The following is a 26,281-nucleotide window of genomic DNA, read 5'->3' as shown; positions in this document are numbered from 1 at the left end:
GGAATGAGCTGTGATTCTTTCAGGAGGCTGCCGTCCGGCAGTCTCGTAAACCAATCTGATGATGCTTTTAATCCAAAAAGAGAGAGAGGTAGAAGTTGCTTTTTTGACCTCTCCTTTTACCAGAATAAACAACAAACAAGGAAGATGTTTGTCTAAAATCCTTTGTAGCATCTAAATAGAATTTTAGAGCGCGAACAACATCCAAATTGTGCAACAAACGCTCCTTCTTCGAAACAGGTTTCGGACACAAAGAAGGCACGACTATCTCCTGGTTAATGTTTTTGTTAGAAACAACTTTCGGAAGAAAACCAGGTTTAGTACGTAAAACCACCTTATCTGCATGGAACACCAGATAAGGAGGAGAACACTGCAGAGCAGATAATTCTGAAACTCTTCTAGCAGAAGAAATTGCAACCAAAAACAAAACTTTCCAAGATAATAACTTAATATCAACGGAATGTAAGGGTTCAAACGGAACCCCCTGAAGAACTGAAAGAACTAAGTTGAGACTCCAAGGAGGAGTCAAAGGTTTGTAAACAGGCTTGATTCTAACCAGAGCCTGAACAAAGGCTTGAACATCTGGCACAGCTGCCAGCTTTTTGTGAAGTAACACAGACAAGGCAGAAATCTGTCCCTTCAAGGAACTTGCAGATAACCCTTTCTCCAATCCTTCTTGGAGAAAAGATAGAATCTTAGGAATCTTTACCTTGTCCCAGGGGAATCCTTTAGATTCACACCAACAGATATATTTTTTCCATATTTTGTGGTAAATTTTTCTAGTTACAGGCTTTCTGGCCTGAACAAGAGTATCAATAACAGAATCTGCGAACCCTCGTTTTGATAAAATCAAGCGTTCAATCTCCAAGCAGTCAGCTGGAGTGAGACCAGATTCGGATGTACGAACGGACCTTGAACAAGAAGGTCTCGTCTCAAAGGTAGCTTCCATGGTGGAGCCGATGACATATTCACCAGATCTGCATACCAAGTCCTGCGTGGCCACGCAGGAGCTATCAAGATCACCGACGCCCTCTCCTGATGGATCCTGGCTACCAGCCTGGGGATGAGAGGAAACGGCGGGAATACATAAGATAGTTTGAAGGTCCAAGGTGCTACTAGTGCATCTACTAGAGTCGCCTTGGGATCCCTGGATCTGGACCCGTAGCAAGGAACCTTGAAGTTCTGACGAGAGGCCATCAGATCCATGTCTGGAATGCCCCACAGTTGAGTGATTTGGGCAAAGATTTCCGGATGGAGTTCCCACTCCCCCGGATGCAATGTCTGACGACTCAGAAAATCCGCTACCCAATTTTCCACTCCTGGGATGTGGATTGCAGACAGGTGGCAGGAGCGAGTCTCCCCCCACTGAATGATTTTGGTCACTTCTTCCATCGCCAGGGAACTCCTTGTTCCCCCCTGATGGTTGATGTACGCAACAGTCGTCATGTTGTCTGATTGAAACCGTATGAACTTGGCCTTTGCTAGCTGAGGCCAAGCCTTGAGAGCATTGAATATCGCTCTCAGTTCCAGAATGTTTATCGGTAGAAGAGATTCTTCCCGAGACCAAAGACCGTGAGCTTTCAGGGATCCCCAGACCGCGCCCCAGCCCATCAGACTGGCGTCGGTCGTGACAATGACCCACTCTGGTCTGCGGAAGGTCATCCCTTGTGACAGGTTGTCCAGGGACAGCCACCAGCGGAGTGAGTCTCTGGTCCTCTGATTTACTTGTATCTTCGGAGACAAGTCTGTATAGTCCCCATTGCACTGACTGAGCATGCACAGTTGTAATGGTCTTAGATGAATGCGCGCAAAAGGAACTATGTCCATTGCCGCTACCATCAAACCTATTACTTCCATGCACTGCGCTATGGAAGGAAGAGGAACGAAAAGAAGTGTCCGACAAGAGTTTAGAAGTTTTGATTTTCTGGCCTCTGTCAGAAAAATCCTCATTTCTAAGGAGTCTATTATTGTTCCCAAGAAGGGAACCCTTGTCGACGGAGATAGAGAACTCTTTTCCACGTTCACTTTCCATCCGTGAGATCTGAGAAAGGCCAGGACTATGTCCGTGTGAGCCTTTGCTTGAGGAAGGGACGACGCTTGAATCAGAATGTCGTCCAAGTAAGGTACTACTGCAATGCCCCTTGGTCTTAGCACCGCTAGAAGGGACCCTAGTACCTTTGTGAAAATCCTTGGAGCAGTGGCTAATCCGAAAGGAAGCGCCACGAACTGGTAATGCTTGTCCAGGAATGCGAACCTTAGGAACCGATGATGTTCCTTGTGGATAGGAATATGTAGATACGCATCCTTTAAATCCACCGTGGTCATGAATTGACCTTCCTGGATGGAAGGAAGAATTGTTCGAATGGTTTCCATCTTGAACGATGGAACCTTGAGAAACTTGTTTAAGATCTTGAGATCTAAGATTGGTCTGAACGTTCCCTCTTTTTTGGGAACTATGAACAGATTGGAGTAGAACCCCATCCCTTGTTCTCCTAATGGAACAGGATGAATTACTCCCATTTTTAGCAGGTCTTCTACACAATGTAAGAATGCCTGTCTTTTTATGTGGTCTGAAGACAATTGAGACCTGTGGAACCTCCCCCTTGGGGGAAGTCCCTTGAATTCCAGAAGATAACCTTGGGAGACTATTTCTAGTGCCCAAGGATCCAGAACATCTCTTGCCCAAGCCTGAGCGAAGAGAGAGAGTCTGCCCCCCACCAGATCCGGTCCCGGATCGGGGGCCAACATTTCATGCTGTCTTGGTAGCAGTGGCAGGTTTCTTGGCCTGCTTTCCCTTGTTCCAGCCTTGCATTGGTCTCCAGGCTGGCTTGGCTTGAGAAGTATTACCCTCTTGTTTAGAGGACGTAGCACTTGGGGCTGGTCCGTTTCTACGAAAGGGACGAAAATTAGGTTTATTTTTGGCCTTGAAAGACCTATCCTGAGGAAGGGCGTGGCCCTTACCCCCAGTGATATCAGAGATAATCTCTTTCAAGTCAGGGCCAAACAGCATTTTCCCCTTGAAAGGAATGTTAAGTAGTTTGTTCTTGGAAGACGCATCCGCTGACCAAGATTTCAACCAAAGCGCTCTGCGCGCCACAATAGCAAACCCAGAATTTTTCGCCGCTAACCTAGCCAATTGCAAAGTGGCGTCTAGGGTGAAAGAATTAGCCAATTTGAGAGCACAGATTCTGTCCATAATCTCCTCATAAGGAGGAGAATCACTATCGATCGCCTTAACTAGTTCATCGAACCAGAAGCACGCGGCTGTAGTGACAGGGACAATGCATGAAATTGGTTGTAGAAGGTAACCTTGCTGAACAAACATCTTTTTAAGCAAACCTTCTAATTTTTTATCCATAGGATCTTTGAAAGCACAACTATCTTCTATGGGTATAGTGGTGCGTTTGTTTAAAGTAGAAACCGCTCCCTCGACCTTGGGGACTGACTGCCATAAGTCCTTTCTGGGGTCGACCATAGGAAACAATTTTTTAAATATGGGGGGAGGGACGAAAGGTATACCGGGCCTTTCCCATTCTTTATTTACAATGTCCGCCACCCGCTTGGGTATAGGGAAAGCTTCTGGGAGCCCCGGGACCTCTAGGAACTTGTCCATTTTACATAGTTTCTCTGGGATGATCAAATTCTCACAATCATCCAGAGTGGATAACACCTCCTTAAGCAGAGCGCGGAGATGTTCCAACTTAAATTTAAATGTAATCACATCGGGTTCAGCTTGTTGAGAAATTTTCCCTGAATCTGAAATTTCTCCCTCAGACAAAACCTCCCCGGCCCCCTCAGACTGGTGTAGGGGCATTTCAGAACCATTATCATCAGCGTCCTCATGCTCTTCAGTATCTAAAACAGAGCAGTCGCGCTTACGCTGATAAGTGGGCATTTTGGCTAAAATGTTTTTGATAGAATTATCCATTACAGCCGTTAATTGTTGCATAGTAAGGAGTATTGGCGCGCTAGATGTACTAGGGGCCTCCTGAGTGGGCAAGACTCGTGTAGACGAAGGAGGGAATGATGCAGTACCATGCTTACTCCCCTCACTTGAGGAATCATCTTGGGCATCATTTTCAGTGTCACATAAATCACATTTATTTAAATGAGAAGGAACCCTGGCTTCCCCACATTCAGAACACAGTCTATCTGGTAGTTCAGACATGTTAAACAGGCATAAACTTGATAACAAAGTACAAAAAACGTTTTAAAATAAAACCGTTACTGTCACTTTAAATTTTAAACTGAACACACTTTATTACTGCAATTCGAAAAAGTATGAAGGAATTGTTCAAAATTCACCAAAATTTCACCACAGTGTCTTAAAGCCTTAAAAGTATTGCACACCAAATTTGGAAGCTTTAACCCTTAAAATAACGGAACCGGAGCCGTTTTTAACTTTAACCCCTTTACAGTCCCTGGTATCTGCTTTGCTGAGACCCAACCAAGCCCAAAGGGGAATACGATACCAAATGACGCCTTCAAAAAGTCTTTTCTATGTATCAGAGCTCCTCACACATGCGACTGCATGTCATGCCTCTCAAAAACAAGTGCGCAATACCGGCGCGAAAATGAGGCTCTGCCTATGATTAGGGAAAGCCCCTAAAGAATAAGGTGTCTAAAACAGTGCCTGCCGATATTATTTTATCAAAATACCCAGATTAAATGATTCCTCAAGGCTAAATATGTGTATTATATATGAATCGATTTAGCCCAGAAAAAGTCTACAGTCTCAATAAGCCCTTGTGAAGCCCTTATTTACTTTCTGAATAAACATGGCTTACCGGATCCCATAGGGAAAATGACAGCTTCCAGCATTACATCGTCTTGTTAGAATGTGTCATACCTCAAGCAGCAAAAGACTGCTCACTGTTCCCCCAACTGAAGTTAATTCCTCTCAACAGTCCTGTGTGGAACAGCCATGGATTTTAGTAACGGTTGCTAAAATCATTTTCCTCATACAAACAGAAATCTTCATCTCTTTTCTGTTTCAGAGTAAATAGTACATACCAGCACTATTTTAAAATAACAAACTCTTGATTGAATAATAAAAACTACAGTTAAACACTAAAAAACTCTAAGCCATCTCCGTGGAGATGTTGCCTGTACAACGGCAAAGAGAATGACTGGGGTAGGCGGAGCCTAGGAGGGATCATGTGACCAGCTTTGCTGGGCTCTTTGCCATTTCCTGTTGGGGAAGAGAATATCCCACAAGTAAGGATGACGCCGTGGACCGGACACACCTATGTTGGAGAAAGTGATCTCTTCATTTATGCTATTTTTTTTATCATGCATGTCACACTGCATTTTCTGTGGGTGTCTCTGTAAGGGTGTGTGGGTGTGTGTGTGTGTGTGTGTGTGTATGTATGTATGTCTGTGTATTTTCTGTGGATGCCTCTGTGAGGGTGGTTGTGGATGTCTTTGTGTGTTTTCTGTGGATGTCTCTGTGAGGGTGTGTGTGTGTGTGTGTCTGTGTTTTCTGTGGGTGTCTCTGTGAGGGTGCGTGTGTATGTCTGTGTGTTTTCTTTGGATGTCTTTGTGAAGGTGTGTGCATATGCCTTTGTGCATTTTCTGTGGGTGTCTCTGTAAGGGTGTATGTGTGTGTGTGTCTGTATTTTCTGTGGATGGGTGTATATGTCTTTCTGTGGATGTCTCTGTGAGGGTGTGTGCGTATATCTTTGTGCATTTTCTGTGGATGTCTCTGTGAGGGTGTGTGCGTATTTCTTTGTGCGTGTCTCTGTGAGGGTGTGTGTGTGTATGTATGTCTGTGTGTTATCTGTGAATGTCTCTGTGAGTGTGTGTGTGTGTGTATGTATTTATGTGTTTTCTGTGGGTGTCTCTGTGCATTTTCTGTGTGTGTGTATGTATGTCTGTCTGTGTGTTTTCTGTGGGTGTCTCTGTGAGGGTGTGTGCATATGTCTGTTTTCTGTGGGTGTCTCTGTGAGGGTGTGTGTGCGTGTGTGTTTTCTGTGGGTGTCTCTGTGAGGGTGTGTGTTTTCTGTGGGTGTCTCTGTGAGGGTGTGTGTTTTCTGTGGGTGTCTCTGTGAGGGTGTGTGTGTGTTTTCTGTGGGTGTCTCTGTGAGGGTGTGTGTGTGTTTTCTGTGGGTGTCTCTGTGAGGGTGTGTGTTTTCTGTGGGTGTCTCTGTGAGGGTGTGTGTGTGTTTTCTGTGGGTGTCTCTGTGAGTGTGTGTGTTTTCTGTGGGTGTCTCTGTGAGTGTGTGTGTTTTCTGTGGGTGTCTCTGTGAGTGTGTGTGTTTTCTGTGGGTGTCTCTGTGAGTGTGTGTGTTTTCTGTGGGTGTCTCTGTGAGGGTGTGTGCATATGTCTGTGTTTTCTGTGGGTGTCTCTGTGAGGGTGTGTGTGTGTGTGTGTGTGACTGTGCATTTTCTGTGGGTGTCTGTGAGGGTGTGCGTGTCTGTGTGTTTTCTGTGAGGGTGTGTGTGTGTATGTATGTATGTCTGTGTGTTTTGTATGGGTGTCTGTGTGTGTGTGTGTGTGTGTATTTGTGTATGTATGTCTGTTTTCTATGGATGTCTGTGAGGGTGTGTGCATATGTCTTTGTGCATTTTCTGTGGATGTCTCTGTAAGGGGGTGTGCATATTTCTTTGTGCATTTTTGTGGGTGTCCCTGTGTGTATGTATTTGTGTATTTTCTGTGGATGCTTCTGTGAGGGTGTGTGTGTATGTCTTTGTGTGTTATCTGTGGATGTCTCTGTGAGGGTGTGTGTGTGTGTATGTATGTCTGTGTTTTCTGTGGATGTCTCTGTGCCGGTATGTGCATTTTCTGTGGGGGGGAGGTGTATGTATGTCTGTGTGTTTTCTGTGGGTGTCTCTGTGAGGGTGTGTGTGTGTTTTCTGTGGGTGTCTCTGTGAGGGTGCCTGTGTGTTTTCTGTGGGTGTCTCTGTGAGGGTGTGTGTGCGTGTGTGTTTTCTGTGGGTGTCTCTGTGAGGGTGTGTGTTTTCTGTGGGTGTCTCTGTGAGGGTGTGTGTGTGTGTTTTCTGTGGGTGTCTCTGTGAGTGTGTGTGTTTTCTGTGGGTGTCTCTGTGAGGGTGTGTGTGTGTTTTCTGTGGGTGTCTCTGTGAGGGTGTGTGTGTGTTTTCTGTGGGTGTCTCTGTGAGTGTCTCTGTGAGGGTGTGTGTGTGTGTGTGTGTGTATGTCTGTGCATTTTCTGTGGATGTCTCAGTGAGGGTGTGTGTATGTATGTCTGTGTGTTTTCTATGGGTGTCTCTGTGTGTGTGTGTGTGTGTGTGTGTGTGTGTGTGTGTGTGTGTGTGTATGTCTGTGTTTTCTGTGGATGTCTGTGAGGGTGTGTGCGTATGTCTTTTTGCATTTTCTGTGAGTGTCTGTGAGAGACTGTGTGTGTGTGTGTATGTCTTTGTGCATTTTCTGTGGATGTCTCTGTGTGTGTGTGTGTGTGTGTGTGTGTGTGTGTGTGTATGTATTTGTGTATTTTCTGTGGATGTCTCTGTGAGGGGGTGTGTGTGTATATGTATGTATGTCTGTGTGTTTTCTGTGGATGTCTCTGTGAGGATGTGTGCATATGTCTGTGTATTTTATGTGGGTGACTCTGTGAGGGTGTGTGCATATGTCTGTGGGTATCTCTGTGAGGGTGTGTATGTCTGCATTTTCTGTGGGTGTCTCTGTGAGGATGTGTATCTATGTCTTTGTGTGTTTTCTGTGGGTGTCTCTGTGGGTGTTTCCTTGGGTGTATGTGCAAGTTTGTGTGTGTGTGTCTATTGTCTGTTTCTTTTTAGAACATTTTGACCTTACTACTGATTATTCACAATCTTTTTTGACAAAACTGTAGTCTACCTCATTACTTGTCAGGTCAATGTAAACAAGTGCTGAGTGTCTGTGTCTGAGTGTGTTTCTTTGCGTGTCTGCTAGAGTTTCTATATGTGAATCCTTATGTGTGAGTTTCAGTGTATGAGTGTGTCTGTGTTTTTGTGTGTTACTACCATTACATTTCAAAGTTTGACTACTCGTAAGAATAAAGTACATATACGTTTTAGTAACTTGGTCAAAAATTGCACATGTCAAAGGGTGGGGGGCGCTGATCAATGGTTAAGTATGGGGCCCCAAAATAGGTGATAGGGTCTGGTTTGCAATGAGCATTCTAGTTCATACCAAAGGTGTTTAGAGGAACTGGGAACTGGAGTCCGGGCTCTGCCCGGCACTCTATTTCCTCCACACCAAACTCGCCGAACCATGCCTCCATGCTTGAACAAGAAAGGGGAATACCCCATGCTGCTGCCACAAAGCTGGAAGCACCGAATAGTCTAAAAACAGAATTTATGCTTACCTGATAAATTACTTTCTCCAACGGTGTGTCCGGTCCACGGCGTCATCCTTACTTGTGGGAATATCTCTTCCCCAACAGGAAATGGCAAAGAGTCCCAGCAAAGCTGGCCATATAGTCCCTCCTAGGCTCCGCTCCGCCCACCCCAGTCATTCGACCGACGGACAGGAGGAAAAATATAGGAGAAACCATATGATACCGTGGTGACTGTAGTTAGAGAAAATAATTCATCAGACCTGATTAAAAAAGCAGGGCGGGCCGTGGACCGGACACACCGTTGGAGAAAGTAATTTATCAGGTAAGCATAAATTCTGTTTTCTCCAACATTGGTGTGTCCGGTCCACGGCGTCATCCTTACTTGTGGGAACCAATACCAAAGCTTTAGGACACGGATGAAGGGAGGGAGCAAATCAGGTTACCTAAACGGAAGGCACCACGGCTTGCAAAACCTTTCTCCCAAAAATAGCCTCCGAAGAAGCAAAAGTATCAAATTTGTAAAATTTGGCAAAAGTGTGCAGTGAAGACCAAGTCGCTGCCTTACATATCTGATCAACAGAAGCCTCGTTCTTGAAGGCCCATGTGGAAGCCACAGCCCTAGTGGAGTGAGCTGTGATTCTTTCAGGAGGCTGCCGTCCGGCAGTCTCGTAAGCCAATCGGATGATGCTTTTAAGCCAAAAGGAAAGAGAGGTAGAAGTCGCTTTTTGACCTCTCCTTTTACCAGAATAGACGACAAACAGAGAAGATGTTTGTCTGAAATCCTTTGTAGCTTCTAAATAGAATTTTAGAGCACGGACTACGTCCAAATTGTGTAACAAACGTTCCTTCTTTGAAACTGGATTCGGACACAAAGAAGGTACAACTATCTCCTGGTTAATATTTTTGTTAGAAACAACCTTTGGAAGGAAACCAGGCTTAGTACGCAAAAACACCTTATCTGCATGGAACACCAGATAGGGCGGAGAACACTGCAGAGCAGATAACTCTGAAACTCTTCTAGCAGAAGAAATAGCAAACAAAAACAAAACTTACCAAGATAACAACTTAATATCTATGGAATGTAGAGGTTCAAACGGAACCCCTTGAAGAACTGAAAGAACTAGATTTAAACTCCAGGGAGGAGTCAAAGGTCTGTAAACAGGCTTGATCCTAACCAGAGCCTGAACAAATGCTTGAACATCTGGCATAGCTGCCAATCGTTTGTGTAGTAAGACAGATAAAGCAGAAATCTGTCCCTTTAGAGAACTCGCAGATAATCCTTTATCCAAACCTTCTTGTAGAAAGGAAAGAATCTTAGGAATTTTTACCTGATTCCCACCAGCAGATATATCTTTTCCATATTTTATGGTAAATCTTTCTAGTTACCGGTTTTCTGGCCTGAACCAGAGTATCAATCACCGAATCTGAAAACCCACGCTTTGATAGAATCAAGCGTTCAATCTCCAAGCCGTCAGCTGGAGGGAGACCAGATTTGGATGTTCGAATGGACCCTGAACAAGAAGGTCCTGTCTCAAAGGTAGCTTCCATGGTGGAACCGATGACATATTCAACAGGTCTGCATACCAAGTCCTGCATGGCCACGCAGGAGCTATCAAGATCACCGAGACCCTCTCCTGTTTGATCCTGGCTACCAGCCTGGGAATGAGAGGAAACGGTGGGAACACATAAGCTAGGTTGAAGGTCCAAGGCGCTACTAGTGCATCCACTAGAGTCGCCTTGGGATCCCTGGATCTGGACCCGTAGCAAGGAACCTTGAAGTTCTGACGAGACGCCATCAGATCCATGTCTGGAATGCCCCATAATTGAGTCAACTGGGCAAAAATCTCCGGGTGGAGTTCCCACTCCCCCGGATGGAATGTCTGACGACTCAGATAATCCGCTTCCCAGATTTCCACACCTGGGATGTGGATCGCAGATACATGGCAGGAGTGATTCTCCGCCCATTGTATTATTTTGGTTACTTCTTTCATCGCCAGGGAACTCCTTGTTCCCCCCTGATGATTGATATACGCAACAGTCGTCATGTTGTCTGATTGGAATCTTATGAATCTTGCCTTTGCAAGCTGAGGCCAAGCCCTGAGAGCATTGAATATCGCTCTTAGTTCCAGAATGTTTATCGGGAGAAGAGACTCTTCCCGAGACCATAGTCCCTGAGCTTTCAGGGATTCCCAGACCGCACCCCAGCCCACTAGACTGGCGTCGGTCGTGACAATGACCCACTCTGGTCTGCGGAAGCTCATTCCCTGGGATAGGTGGTCCAGGGATATCCACCAACGGAGTGAATCTCTGGTCTTCTGATCTACTTGAATCACTGGAGACAAGTCTGTATAGTCCCCATTCCACTGTTTCAGCATGCACAGTTGTAATGGTCTTAGATGAATTTGCGCAAAAGGAACTATGTCCATTGCTGCAACCATCAACCCTACTACTTCCATGCACTGAGCTATGGAAGGACGTGGAACAGAATGAAGAACTTGACAAGCGCTTAGAAGTTTTGACTTTCTGACATCTGTCAGAAAGATCCTCATTTCTAAGGAATCTATTATTGTTCCCAGGAAGGGAACTCTGTTGACGGAGACAGAGAACTTTTTTCTATGTTCACCTTCCATCCGTGAGATCTGAGAAAGGCCAGAACGATGTCTGTATGAGCCTATGCTTTTGAAAGGGACGACGCTTGTATTAGAATGTCGTCCAAGTATGGTACTACTGCAATGCCCCTCGGTCTTAGAACCGCTAGAAGGGACCCGAGTACCTTTGTGAAAATCCTTGGAGCAGTGGCTAATACGAATGGGAGGGCCACAAACTGGTAATGTTTGTCCAGAAAGGCGAACCTTAGGAACTGATGATGTTCTTTGTGGATAGGAATATGTAGGTACGCATCCTTTAGATCCACGGTAGTCATAAATTGACCTTCCTGGATAGTGGGTAGAATCGTTCGAATGGTTTCCATTTTGAATGATGGTACCCTGAGAAATTTGTTTAGGATCTTTAAATCCAGAATTGGTCTGAAGGTTCCCTCTTTTTTGGGAACTACAAACAGATTTTAGTAAAATCCCATTCCTTGTTCCGTCATTGGAACTGGGTGTATCACTCCCATCTTTAGCAGGTCTTCTACACAATGTAAGAACGCCTGTCTCTTTATTTGGTTTGAGGATAAGTGAGACATGTGGAACCGTCCCCTTGGGGGTAGTTCCTTGAATTCAAGAAGATAACCCTGAGAAACTATTTCTAGCGTCCAGGGATCCTGAACATCTCTTGCCCAAGCCTGAGCAAAGAGAGAGAGTCTGCCCCCCACTAGATCCGGTCCCGGATCGGGGGCTACTCCTTCATGCTGTTTTGTTAGTGGTAGCAGGCTTCTTGGTCTGCTTACCCTTGTTCCAGCCTTGCATCGGTTTCCAGGCTGGTTTGGACTGTGAGGCATTACCCTCTTGCTTAGAGGATGCAGAATTAGAGGCCGGTCCGTTCCTGAAATTACGAAAGGAACGAAAATTAGACTTATTCTTGGCCTTGAAAGGCCTATCTTGTGGGAGGGTGTGGCCCTTTCCCCCAGTGATGTCTGAGATAATCTCTTTCAATTCTGGTCCAAAGAGAGTTTTACCCTTGAAGGGGATGTTAAGCAATTTTGTCTTGGATGATACATCCGCTGACCAAGACTTTAGCCAAAGCGCTCTGCGCGCCACAATTGCAAACCCTGAATTTTTCGCCGCTAATCTAGCTAATTGCAAAGCGGCATCTAAAATAAAAGAGTTTGCCAACTTAAGTGCGTGAACTCTGTCCATAACCTCCTCATATGGAGTCTCTCTACTGAGCGACTTTTCTAGTTCCTCGAACCAGAACCACGTTGCTGTAGTGACAGGAACAATGCATGAAATGGGTTGTAGAAGGTAACCTTGCTGTACAAAAATCTTTTTAAGCAAACCTTCCAATTTTTTATCCATAGGATCTTTGAAAGCACAACTATCTTCGATAGGAATAGAAGTGCGCTTGTTTAGAGTAGAAACTGCCCCCTCGACCTTAGGGACTGTCTGCCATAAGTCCTTTCTGGGGTCGACCATAGGAAATAATTTCTTAAATATAGGAGGGGGAACAAAAGGTATGCCGGGCTTCTCCCACTCCTTATTCACTATGTCCGCCACCCGCTTGGGTATAGGAAAAGCGTCAGGGTGCACCGGAACCTCTAGGAACTTGTCCATCTTGCATAATTTTTCTGGAATGACCAAGTTGTCACAATCATCCAGAGTAGATAACACCTCCTTAAGCAGTGCGCGGAGATGTTCTAATTTAAATTTAAATGTCACAACATCAGGTTCAGACTGTTGAGAAATTTTTTTCTGAATCTGAAATTTCCCCATCTGACAAAACCTCCCTCATGGCCCCTTCAGATTGGTGTGAGGGTATGACAGAACAATTATCATCAGCGCCCTCCTGCTCTTCAGTGTTTAAAACAGAGCAATCGCGTTTTCTCTGATATGCAGGCATTTTGGATAAAATATTTGCTATGGAGTTATCCATTACAGCCGTCAATTGTTGCATGGTAATAAGCATTGGCGCGCTAGAAGTACTAGGGGCCTCCTGCGTGGGCAAAACTGGCGTAGACACAGAAGGAGATGATGTAGAACCATGTCTACTCCCTTCACTTGAGGAATCATCTTGGGCAATTTCATTATTTGTGGCAGTACTGTCCTTACTTTGTTTGGACGCTATGGCACAATTATCACACAATTTTGAAGGGGGAGACACATTGGCTTTCATACATATAGAACATAGCTTATCTGAAGGCACAGACATGTTAAACAGGCTTAAACTTGTCAATAAAGCACAAAAACCGTTTTAAAACAAAACCGTTACTGTCTCTTTAAATTTCAAAACAGAGCACACTTTATTACTGAATATGTGAAAATATATGAAGGAATTCTTCAAAATTTACCAAAATTTCACCACAGTGTCTTAAAGCATTAAAAGTATTGCACACCAATTTTCAGAGCTTTAACCCTTAAAATAACGAAACCGGAGCCGGTTACAGATTTAACCCCTATATAGTCCCAGCTACAGCCTTTGCTGTGACTTTACAAAGCCCAGAGGGGAATACGATACCAAATGACGCCTTCTAGGAACTTTTCCAACTACTCTCAGGTCCTCACACATGCATCTGCATGTCTTGCACTCAAAAACAACTGCGCAGTAATGGCGCGAAAATGAGGCTCAGCCTACAACTGGGAAGGCCCTTCCTGACTGGAAAAGGTGTCTAACATAGTGCCTGACGTTAAAAAGCGTTCCCCAAGTTTATAAGTGTGAATTATCAGCATAAACATGTATAAAATGTCCAAATAAAGCAATCGATTTAGCCCATAAAAGTGTCTACCAGTTTTATAGCCCATATTAAGCCCTTTATTCTGTTTGAGACTAAGAAAATGGCTTACCGGTCCCCATGAGGGGAAATGACAGCCTTCCAGCATTACACAGTCTTGTTAGAAATATGGCTAGTCATACCTTAAGCAGAAAAGTCTGCTAACTGTTTCCCCCAACTGAAGTTACTTCATCTCAACAGTCCTATGTGGAAACAGCAAACGATTTTAGTTACTGTCTGCTAAAATCATCTTCCTCTCACAAACAGAAATCTTCATCTTTTTCTGTTTCAGAGTAAATAGTACATACCAGCACTATTTTAAAATAACAAACTCTTGATAGTAGAATAAAAAAACTACAACTAAACACCACATACTCTTAACCATCTCCGTGGAGATGTTGCCTGTGCAACGGCAAAGAGAATGACTGGGGTGGGCGGAGCCTAGGAGGGACTATATGGCCAGCTTTGCTGGGACTCTTTGCCATTTCCTGTTGGGGAAGAGATATTCCCACAAGTAAGGATGACGCCGTGGACCGGACACACCAATGTTGGAGAAATATATTTGTACACCTAGACTCTTCCATCAGGCTACAAGAGAAAAACCCAATTTCATGAAGCTCCAGACGTTCTTGTGCTGATGTTGCTTCCAGACACAGTTTGGAACTCTGTAGTAACTAATGCAACAGATTATAGGCAAATTTTACTCAATGAGTTGTTGTCCATCCTAGACACTTCCACTTTACAATAATAAAACTTACAGTTGACCAGGGCAGATCTAATAGGGGAGAAATTTCACAAACTGATTTATTACAAAGGTGACATCCTTTGACTGTGTCACGTTTAAAGTTACTTAGCTCTTCAGCATGACCCATTGTACTGCCAATGTGTATCTATGAAGAGTTCATGGCTATGTGTTGGATTTTATGTGTCCACATACTTTTGGCCATATAGTGTATCTCTGAACAAGCGCTGATTAAATCAGCAGGAAATGTGACAGATAGATGTAGGAGATTTAGCTCTTGTTATAGCCACAATGTGCTCTAGTTTGGATTTATTAATAAACTAGTTTGCCATTATACAGTCTTAGTATTGTTTTATATATATTGAAGTAGGCTAAGGAACATTGCACTTGTATTATGTATAATATTGTTACAAAAGCACTTTCATATAGCACTCATTCAACAAAGGATACCAGAAGAAAGGGGTCTGACAAAAGTAGTAAATTGGAAAGTTTTCTAAAATCTTAAGGTCATTTTCAATAATGAAATTTAATTTTGAAGTCGGTACCAAGAAAGCCAGAATATTAATACAATAAAAAGGAGTTCATATTTGTATTTCTGAAAACACCAATTACTTACAAAGTCTCTTTTTGAAGTATGTCCATGCAAACAATAAGAGCATCCAGGACTACAGACGTTAAGAGCAATAAATGTGAAATAGATTATTGTGGTTTGTGTGACATACAAAAGATGTGACTAACCCAATTCTAAAAAGCCTGATTAAAAACACAATTGTAATAATAAAAATGCCTATTACAAGACTTCTTTAACCATAATGTTAATATTCAACTGTCAACATGAAAAATAATGTCTTAAAAATGTTACAGAGCTTTAACAGCACTACTCATAAAGCCATGGTTTCTAATGTCACCATTGTGACATTCTGATTCAATTAATGTGTGCCGTGCTTTTACTTACAGCACGGAATTTTAATATCTGTAAAAAAAAAAAAAAAAAAAAGATTTCTATTTTTATATCCATTTAGATCTTCTAAAAGGATGATGGTTTCCTCTTAATACATTCAGATTTCAAGGGGGTGGGGGGAGATAAAGTAAGTGAGGCAAACTAAAAGGCAAAAAAAAAATAACACAAAAAAATATATTTTACCGAAACACACAATACTTTATTTGTGTCTTTCTGAAGTGTATTTTGATCCATAGCTGTTCTGATTCTTTATGCCAAGGCAGCAATTTTTACCTGCTTAATATATTGTTATCTAACAGTAACACAGCCTATCAATAACTCTGCCAACGTAATAATAACACTTTCTTCACATCAGTCACAGTCATGATTTAATCACACGACTACCTTACACGCCAATACCCCAAAGCTTACAACAAGGATACAGTCTGCCTGCTGAGAGCCTGGCTCTAGAACGCTTTCAATTTCCTCTAAAAGCTCAAAGTCTGGAAGCATCAGGTGCCGTTGTACTGTGATGTTCTGATACTGATCCCCATCTGCGAGGGCATTTTTAGTGCCTTCTGTGCCAAAAAGAACTACAGCGGTCTCATCCTTGCTCTCTGCGAAAACCTAAAGAGAGAAAAGAATGTTACTATATTAAAGGTGTAGTACTGCATGTCTTATCTCTTAAAATATATTATACAAAATGAATAAATTACCGCAGCTAAACCTTGTTCATAAAATACAAAGCAAATTATGTTCCCTATTTGTGATGGATCACATTTTGTCAGCAGATTTTAATACTGAGGAGCTGTCAATCACAATGTATAGAGGGATATTCCAATCTACACATTTCTGGGCTCATCCCTATTCTTTAAGTGGAACAAAAGATAAGCCCAGAAATATTAAGCATAATGCGCTGGAATATACTCCTCTATAGTGTGAGCAATATAAAACTTAAATCTGACAAGTTACCATCATATTTACAGGAAGATGTCAGACCCTGTGTAGTGCGTCATATTCACCAGTGATTTGTTACATGATCTACATTGATTAAGTGAAAAAACAAACTAGTGAACCAAACTTGAATTTCTTTAAATATAATTAGACAGTTAATGGGCAGATTAGTTAGTTTTGCTATGACTTGATATCTAGTGTTCTCCAAAGAAATTTTGAAAGCCAGGTGGCATTATCAAGAAGCAGGATGGGGCAGATTAATATTCTATAATTTAAAAAAAATTGTAATTCATAAATGATATTCAACAGGCATTAAAAAATAACATACTGGGGAGAACACTGCATTTGTATCTGCATTTATCTGATTTTGGTCCTGTTTTTCTAAGGATTCCTAACATTGTTTTTTTCAACCCATCTCTCTGACCTCAGAACTTTGGGTTCCATTTAACAAGCTACGGATACAGGTTAGGAGCTGTGCCTGAGGTGCGTCACCCAGCTGGTTTTAGTGACCACACGGCTAGAATTTTAGCCAATATTAATCTTAAATAAGCCAATATTAAAAATCTTCAATTTAAATTGCACAAATTATCATTAAAAACATTTATTTAAAAAAGATACTAAACCCAAAAGAAATTTATTTCATGATTCAGGCAATTTTAAGCAACTTTCTAATTTACTCCTATTATCAATTTTTCTTCATTCTCTTGCTATCTTTAATTAAAAAAGCAGGAATGTAACCTTACAAGCCGGGCACATTTTTTGGTTAAGCGCTCTGGACAGCGCTTGCTGATTGGTGTCTGCATTTAGCCACCAATCAGCAAGCGCTACACAGGTGCTGAACCAAAGATAGGCTGGCTCGCAAGCTTACATTCCTGCTTTTTCAAATACAACTGTTACAAACTGCTGTTTGTAACTGGCCCTTTAAATGAAAAATTGCCCTGCTTCCCTGGATTTTGGAGAAGCCTATTTGCCAGCCTCCTTCCACATGACTATGGCCCCTGGAAGATTGTGCCCCTGAGGACATATTGACTTTTGTTGGGTGTGTGTGGCCCTTTAAGAACCATCTGGGGACATATTGTGACTTTAATGAACAATGCCCCTTTAAGACTATGTCCCCAGACCTGTGAAATGACTTGTCCCTGGCTTTCTCCCACTTGGTTCAGTTTCATTGTGTGCCATTAAGAGTTAAATTTTGTTCAGCTTCAAGAAACCTATTCTAAATACAAGTCTGCTTGGATTAGCTCTAATTAGGTTTAGTGATCAACTTTCCCATTGTCTAATCAGACTAGTATTGATAAGGTGGACTGCATTGTTTTATTGTGTGTAATGTTATCTGCTGAAGTAAATGTTGTGGCCTGTCAAAGGGAGTGTCTCTATCTAATATCAAATGTGTGATGGGGGATTTTATGCCTCCCCCTGAGAGTGTCCTGTTTGCATGTAACCTCAATAAAAAGGAGGCTGTGTGCTCCAGCACATCAGACCTATTTTCTGTCCCTCTAACTTGCAGCTTTGACTCATGTTTGTAGGGGACAGCTTCAGCTAATATCACTACAGGGATTGCTGACTATGGTGCTGATGATTCTTTGGTGAGCGCTAGGAGCATCCTTTTCTACGGTCCAACTTCCAGCCAGCCTGGAGGCAACCGTAACATTTGGCGGCAGCGGTGGGATTAGCGTCCTAGCGCAAGGAGCAGCACCACAACAGCACTGGTATCGTAGGAAAGTTATTGAGGGCAACGCTAGCCACTGCACAGCGTCCCTACCTACAGCAGCATGGAGCTGACAAGATACTGGTCAGAACCCTGTGAAGAGCACCTCAACCTGATCCGTCGCTATGAGGGCGCGGATTTCGTTCCAGAGGTAAAGAGGCGGCTAGTCCGATATGGTCCAGACCCTGCGCAGGAGGTAGTCAGTCGCCTCATCCGGGAATTGGCTACTGAGAACGAAGCAGCACGAGCCTTTGAGCGCCAACTGTGGAGTTTGAGGGTATGGACACCTGGTCTCTCTCCCCAGCCGCAGCATGTTCCACAGGGAGAGGAGAGCAGCGACCTCCCTCCCCAGCGGCAGTATACCGTGCAGAGGGAAGAGACAACCAGTCCCCTTCCCCAGCCAGAGATACCAGAGGCAGCAGGCCTCATAGACTGGTCCTGGGAGGACCCCCAGCAGGCAGGTGGAGATGGGACCGCAGTCTCTCTACCGGCCCTACAGGGATGCTGGGCAGGTGGCCCAGATCCCCAGCGACAGACCCAGCTACAGGGAGGGGAGATCATCGACCTCCCTCCCCAGCCGGAGTGTGCCTTCCAGGGAGAGGAGACAACCGGTCTCTCTCCCCAGCCGCAGCATGTTCCACAGGAAGCGGAGAGCATCGACCTCCCTTCCCAACGGCCACCGGAGTATCAGGAGGAGGAGGTAAGCCAATCTCCCCCTCCCCAGCTAACTCCTAACTTGGGCCCAGGGTTAACAGTGGAGATGTTAACCCCCACTGACCCCCACGTTCCCTTTGCCACCGGGCAGGACTATGCCCCAATTCCCCCAGCAGAAGAGCTGGCATCAGAACAGAGCGCTGCTGGCCTCTGCCCTACAGACCCCCTTGTTACAGGACTGGCCTGCAAACCCCTCACCCCAGCAGAAGCGCTGGCACCAGGGCAGAGTGCCGCTGGCCTCTGCCCCACAAGTACCATCAGCTATTTGCCCAGCTGCGCCAGGAAGGCCGAGGATGCTGCACTTTCATCCTGCAACCTGGAACTTACAGGCCAGTACTACGTATTGTGGGGGGGCTACTTTGCTGCTAGCGATTATTTGTGGGTGGGTTGCGAGACTAACTTGGGCACTGACCGGCAGAAGGTCAGGTGCCTGGTTAGTCTCCCTCCAAAAGGGGAGATATGTTACAAACTGCTGTTTGTAACTGGCCCTTTAAATGAAAAATTGCCCTGCTTCCCTGGATTTTGGAGAAGCCTATTTGCCAGCCTCCTTCCACATGACTATGGCCCCTGGAAGATTGTGCCCCTGAGGACATATTGACTTTTGTTGGGTGTGTGTGGCCCTTTAAGAACCATCTGGGGACATATTGTGACTTTAATGAACAATGCCCCTTTAAGACTATGTCCCCAGACCTGTGAAATGACTTGTCCCTGGCTTTCTCCCACTTGGTTCAGTTTCATTGTGTGCCATTAAGAGTTAAATTTTGTTCAGCTTCAAGAAACCTATTCTAAATACAAGTCTGCTGGGATTAGCTCTAATTAGGTTTAGTGATCAACTTTCCCATTGTCTAATCAGACTAGTATTGATAAGGTGGACTGCATTGTTTTATTGTGTGTAATGTTATCTGCTGAAGTAAATGTTGTGGCCTGTCAAAGGGAGTGTCTCTATCTAATATCAAATGTGTGATGGGGGATTTTATGCCTCCCCCTGAGAGTGTCCTGTTTGCATGTAACCTCAATAAAAAGGAGGCTGTGTGCTCCAGCACATCAGACCTATTTTCTGTCCCTCTAACTTGCAGCTTTGACTCATGTTTGTAGGGGACAGCTTCAGCTAATATCACTACAGGGATTGCTGACTATGGTGCTGATGATTCTTTGGTGAGCGCTAGGAGCATCCTTTTCTACGGTCCAACTTCCAGCCAGCCTGGAGGCAACCGTAACAACAACTATCAAGAGAACGAAGAAAAACTAATAGGAGCGAATTAGAAAGTTGCGTAAAATTGCATGCTCTATCCGAGTCATGAAAGAAAAAAAGTGGGTTCAGTGTCCCTTTAAGATTATGCAATTAATTTGTGCTTTGGATAGCTGGAAATTATATAATATTAGAACACGTTAAAATGTTCCGAGCTGTCAGTATAAACAGCTATTAAAGGCTGTTTGTTACCATGACAAAAGTCCCACTGGAATGTATATGTGTTTTTATAAGAGTCACAGTGTTAGTGATTCAGATGACAAAATAACATTGCAGCAAGTTTCCCAGAAAGTAGTGATACACCTCTTTAATGGACTAACAATACACAAGAGTTTTCTCTCTTCCAATCAATATGATGGAATTTACAAATAATCGCTTGAAAACATAGAATTACTGAAATTACCATAAAAATCATAAGGAGCAAACTTAATCACAGCATTAGTGATCATCAGAGGCAGCTAATACAAGGGCCTCTATAAAACATAAAGACATAAAACAGAATTTATGCTTACCTGATAAATTACTTTCTCCAACGGTGTGTCCGGTCCACGGCGTCATCCTTACTTGTGGGATATTCTCTTCCCCAACAGGAAATGGCAAAGAGTCCCAGCAAAGCTGGTCACATGATCCCTCCTAGGCTCCGCCCACCCCAGTCATTCGACCGACAGACAGGAGGAAATATATATAGGAGAAACCATATGATACCGTAGTGACTGTAGTTAGAGAAAATAATTCATCAGACCTGATTAAAAAAACCAGGGCGGGCCGTGGACCGGACACACCGTTGGAGAAAGTAATTTATCAGGTAAGCATAAATTCTGTTTTCTCCAACATTGGTGTGTCCGGTCCACGGCGTCATCCTTACTTGTGGTAACCAATACCAAAGCTTTAGGACACGGATGAAGGGAGGGAGCAAATCAGGTCACCTAAACGGAAGGCACCACAGCTTGCAAAACCTTTCTCCCAAAAATAGCCTCCGAAGAAGCAAAAGTATCAAATTTGTAAAATTTGGCAAAAGTGTGCAGTGAAGACCAAGTCGCTGCCTTACATATCTGGTCAACAGAAGCCTCGTTCTTGAAGGCCCATGTGGAAGCCACAGCCCTAGTGGAGTGAGCTGTGATTCTTTCAGGAGGCTGCCGTCCGGCAGTCTCATAAGCCAATCGGATAATGCTTTTTTTTTTTTTTTTTTTTTTTTTTTCAAAATAAAGCTTTATTAGCGAAATGTGAAAAATACAGGGCATAAACATGCTTACATTGCAAAGTCAGTTGTACAAAATTTCAAACACCTGTACAGTTAAGGTTTGATTATGTCATTTCGCAGATAGGAATTAGTTCAATTCAAACAGCATTAGAAAAAACTTCGTCAGATACCACAGAAACGTATTCTGACTATATAACAATAACGTCTAACATCAGCTATCGGATAATGCTTTTAAGCCAAAAGGAAAGAGAGGTAGAAGTCGCTTTTTGACCTCTCCTTTTACCAGAATAAACAACAAACAAGGAAGATGTTTGTCTGAAATCTTTAGTAGCCTCTAAATAGAATTTTAGAGCACGGACTACGTCCAAATTGTGTAACAAACGTTCCTTCTTTGAAACTGGATTCGGACACAAAGAAGGTACAACTATCTCCTGGTTAATATTTTTGTTGGAAACAACTTTCGGAAGAAAACCAGGCTTAGTACGCAAAACCACCTTATCTGCATGGAACACCAGATAGGGCGGAGAACACTGCAGAGCAGATAACTCTGAAACTCTTCTAGCAGAAGAAATTGCAACTAAAAACAAAACTTTCCAAGATAGTAACTTAATATCTATGGAATGTAAAGGTTCAAACGGAACCCCTTGAAGAACTGAAAGAACTAGATTTAGACTCCAGGGAGGAGTCAAAGGTCTGTAAACAGGCTTGATCCTAACCAGAGCCTGAACAAATGCTTGAACATCGGCACGGCTGCCAGTCTTTTGTGAAGTAAAACAGATAAAGCAGAGATCTGTCCCTTTAGAGAACTTGCAGATAATCCTTTCTCCAAACCTTCTTGTAGAAAGGATAGAATCTTAGGAATTTTTATCTTGTTCCATGGGAATCCTTTAGATTCACACCAACAGATATATTTTTTCCATATTTTATGGTAAATTTTTCTAGTTACAGGCTTTCTAGCCTGAATCAGAGTATCTATTACAGAATCTGAAAACCCACGCTTTGATAAAATCAAGCGTTCAATCTCCAAGCCGTCAGTTGGAGGGAAACCAGATTCGGATGTTCGAATGGACCCTGAACAAGAAGGTCCTGTCTCAAAGGTAGCTTCCATGGTGGAGCCGATGACATATTCACCAGTTCTGCATACCAAGTCCTGCGTGGCCACGCAAGAGCTATCAAGATCACCGAGGCCCTCTCCTGATTGATCCTGGCTACCAGCCTGGGGATGAGAGGAAACGGTGGGAATACATAAGCTAGGTTGAAGGTCCAAGGTGCTACTAGTGCATCTACTAGAGTCGCCTTGGGATCCCTGGATCTGGACCCGTAGCAAGGAACCTTGAAGTTCTGACGAGACGCCATCAGATCCATGTCTGGAATGCCCCATAATTGAGTTATTTGGGCAAAGATTTCCGGATGGAGTTCCCACTCCCCCGGATGGAATGTCTGACGACTCAGAAAATCTGCTTCCCAATTTTCCACTCCTGGGATGTGGATCGCAGACAAGTGGCAGGAGTGATCCTCCGCCCATTGAATTATCTTGGTCACTTCTTTCATCGCCAGGGAACTCCTTGTTCCCCCCTGATGATTGATATATGCAACGGTCGTCATGTTGTCTGACTGAAACCTTATGAGTTTGGCCTTTGCTAGTTGAGGCCAAGCTCTGAGAGCATTGAATATCGCTCTCAGTTCCAGAATGTTTATCGGGAGAAGAGACTCTTCCCGAGACCATAGACCCTGAGCTTTCAGGGATTCCCAGACCGCGCCCCAGCCCACTAGGCTGGCGTCGGTCGTGACAATGACCCACTCTGGTCTGCGGAAGCTCATTCCCTGTGACAGATTGTCCAGGGTCAGCCACCAACGGAGTGAATCTCTGGTCTTTTGATCTACTTGAATCGTCGGAGACAAGTCTGTATAATCCCCATTCCACTGTCTGAGCATGCACAGTTGTAATGGTCTTAGATGAATTCGTGCAAAAGGAACTATGTCCATTGTTGCAACCATCAATCCTATTACTTCCATGCACTGCGCTATGGAAGGACGAGGAACAGAATGAAGTACTTGACAAGAGCTTAGAAGTTTTGATTTTCTGACCTCTGTCAGAAAAATCCTCATTTCTAAGGAATCTATTATTGTTCCCAAGAAGGGAACTCTTGTTGACGGGGACAGAGAACTTTTTTCTTTGTTCACCTTCCATCCGTGAGATCTGAGAAAGGCTAGGACGATGTCCGTATGAGCCTTTGCTTTTGACAGGGACGACGCTTGAATCAGGATGTCGTCCAAGTAAGGTACTACTGCAATGCCCCTTGGTCTTAGAACCGCTAGAAGGGACCCTAGTACCTTTGTGAAAATCCTTGGAGCAGTGGCTAAACCGAATGGAAGTGCCACAAACTGGTAATGATTGTCCAGAAAAGCGAACCTTAGGAACTGATGATGTTCCTTGTGGATAGGAATATGTAGGTACGCATCCTTTAAATCCACGGTAGTCATAAATTGATTTTCCTGGATAGTAGGTAGGATTGTTCGAATAGTTTCCATTTTGAACGATGGTACCCTGAGAAATTTGTTTAGGATCTTTAGATCCAAAATTGGTCTGAATATTCCCTCTTTTTTGGGAACTATGAACAGATTGGAATAAAATCCCATTCCTTGTTCTCTTATTGGAACTGGATGTATCACTCCCATATTTAACAGGTCTTCTACACAATGTAAGAATGCCTGTCTCTTTATTTGGTTTGAAGATAATTGAGACCTGTGGAACCTTCCCCTTGGAGGTAGTTCCTTGAATTCCAGGAGATAACCTTGAGAAACTATTTCTAGCGCCCAAGGATCCTGAACATCTCTTGCCCAAGCCTGAGCAAAGAGAGAAAGTCTGCCCCCCACTAGATCCTGTCCCGGATCGGGGGCTATCCCTTCATGCTGTTTTGGTAGCAGTGGTAGGCTTCTTGGCCTGCTTACCCTTGTTCCAGCCTTGCATTGGTTTCCAGGCTGGTTTGGGTTGTGAAGTATTACCCTCTTGCTTAGAGGATACAGAATTAGAGGCTGGTCCGTTTCTGCGAAAGGGACGAAAATTAGGCTTATTTTTAGCCTTAAAAGACCTATCCTGTGGGAGGGCGTGGCCCTTTCCCCCAGTGATGTCTGAAATAATCTCTTTCAAATCAGGTCCAAATAATGTTTTACCTTTGAAAGGAATGTTAAGCAATTTTGTCTTGGAAGACACATCCGCTGACCAAGACTTTAGCCAAAGCGCTCTGCGCTCCACGATAGCAAACCCTGAATTTTTCGCCGCTAATCTAGCTAATTGCAAAGCGGCATCTAAAACAAAAGAGTTAGCCAATTTAAGTGCTTGAACTCTGTCCATAACCTCCTCATACGAAGATTCTTTACTGAGCGACTTTTCTAGTTCCTCGAACCAGAAACACGCTGCCGTAGTGACAGGAACAATGCATGAAATTGGTTGTAGAAGGTAACCTTGCTGTACAAAAATCTTTTTAAGCAAACCCTCTAATTTCTTATCCATAGGATCTTTGAAAGCACAACTATCTTCGATAGGAATAGTAGTGCGTTTGTTTAGAGTAGAAACCGCCCCCTCGACCTTGGGGACTGTCTGCCATAAGTCCTTTCTGGGGTCGACTATAGGAAATAATTTCTTAAATATAGGGGGGGAACAAAAGGTATGCCGGGCCTTTCCCACTCTTTATTTACTATGTCCGCCACCCGCTTGGGTATAGGAAAAGCGTCAGGGGGCACCGGAACCTCTAGGAACTTGTCCATCTTACATAATTTCTCTGGAATGACCAAATTGTCACAATCATCCAGAGTAGATAACACCTCCTTAAAGTGAATGTAAATTTTGATGTTTAAGTACCCGGTTTTTAAAACTTTGATTAAAAACAGGGGCACTTTAATTCATCAAAATTTACATTTCACTCCTGTTGTGACAAAAAACTTACCTTTTAAACTTCACAGCAGCTGCTGCTTCCTCCGGTCTCACAAGCCATTTCTGATGTCAGAAATGATTGATAGGTCATCCTCCAATCACAGATTCCCCCCCGGGGGATTCAGTGTCTGATTCACTGCTGTGATTGGAGGAAGCCAGATACCTCATTTTAGACCCAGGAAGAGGCTTTGAAACAGGTGGAGGAAGCTGGAGCTGCTGTGAAGATTAAAAAGTAAGTTTATTTTCACAACAGGAGTGAAATGAAAATATTGATGAATTAAAGTGCCCCTGTTTTTAATCAAAGTTTTAAAAACCGGGCACTTTAGCATCAAAATTTACATTCACTTTAAGCAGTGCGCGGAGATGTTCTAATTTAAATTTAAATGTCACAACATCAGGTTCAGCTTGATGAGAAATTTTTCCTGAATCTGAGATTTCTCCATCAGACAAAACCTCCCTCATGGCCCCTTCAGATTGGTGTGAGGGTATGTCAGAACAGTTATCATCAGCGTCCTCTTGCTCTTCAATCGCGCTTTCTCTGATAAGTAGGCATTTTGGATAAAAGATTTGCTATGGAGTTATCCATTACAGCCGTTAATTGTTGCATGGTAATAAGTATTGGCGCACTAGATGTACTAGGGGCCTCCTGTGTGGGCATAACTGGTGTAGACACAGTAGGGGATGATGTAGTATCATGTTTACTCCCCTCATTTGAGGAATCATCTTGGGCAATATCATTATCTGTGGCATTACTGTCCTTACTTTGTTTGGACACTATGGCACAATTATCACATAAATTTAAATGGGGAGACACATTGGCTTTCATACATATAGAACATAGCTTATCTGATGGTACAGACATGTTAAACAGGCTTAAACTTGTCAACAAAGCACAAAAAACGTTTTAAAATAAAACCGTTACTGTCACTTTAAATTTCAAACTGAAAACACTTTATTACTGAATATGTGAAAAAGTATGAAGGAATTGTTCAAAATTTCACCACTGTGTCTTAAAGCATTAAAAGTATTGCACACCAAATTTCAGAGCTTTAACCCTTAAATTAACGGAACCGGAGCCGTTTTCAAATTTAACCCCTATACAGTCCCAGCTATATGCTTTGCTGAGACCCAACCAAGCCCAGAGGGGAATACGATACCAAATGACGCCTTCTAGAAGCTTTTTTAGTGATTCTTAGAT

General features: G+C 43.5%; 1 protein-coding gene across 1 annotated transcript in view; it reads right to left on the bottom strand.

Moving 5' to 3' along the window:
- Positions 1–26,281, bottom strand: part of XRCC5 (X-ray repair cross complementing 5) — a 484,719-nt gene that overhangs the window by 362,907 nt on the left and 95,531 nt on the right. Inside the window, exons 4-5 of the mRNA XM_053698104.1 lie at positions 15,767–15,950; positions 15,000–15,048 (exon numbers count right to left, since the gene is read on the bottom strand). Of these exons, the coding sequence (XP_053554079.1) occupies positions 15,000–15,048; positions 15,767–15,950 (233 nt within the window). The remainder of the gene's footprint in view (positions 1–14,999; positions 15,049–15,766; positions 15,951–26,281) is intronic.

This window comes from Bombina bombina, chromosome 1, assembly GCF_027579735.1.
Source record: "Bombina bombina isolate aBomBom1 chromosome 1, aBomBom1.pri, whole genome shotgun sequence".
Lineage (NCBI taxonomy): Eukaryota > Metazoa > Chordata > Amphibia > Anura > Bombinatoridae > Bombina > Bombina bombina.
This window is presented reverse-complemented; position numbering and strand designations above follow the sequence as displayed.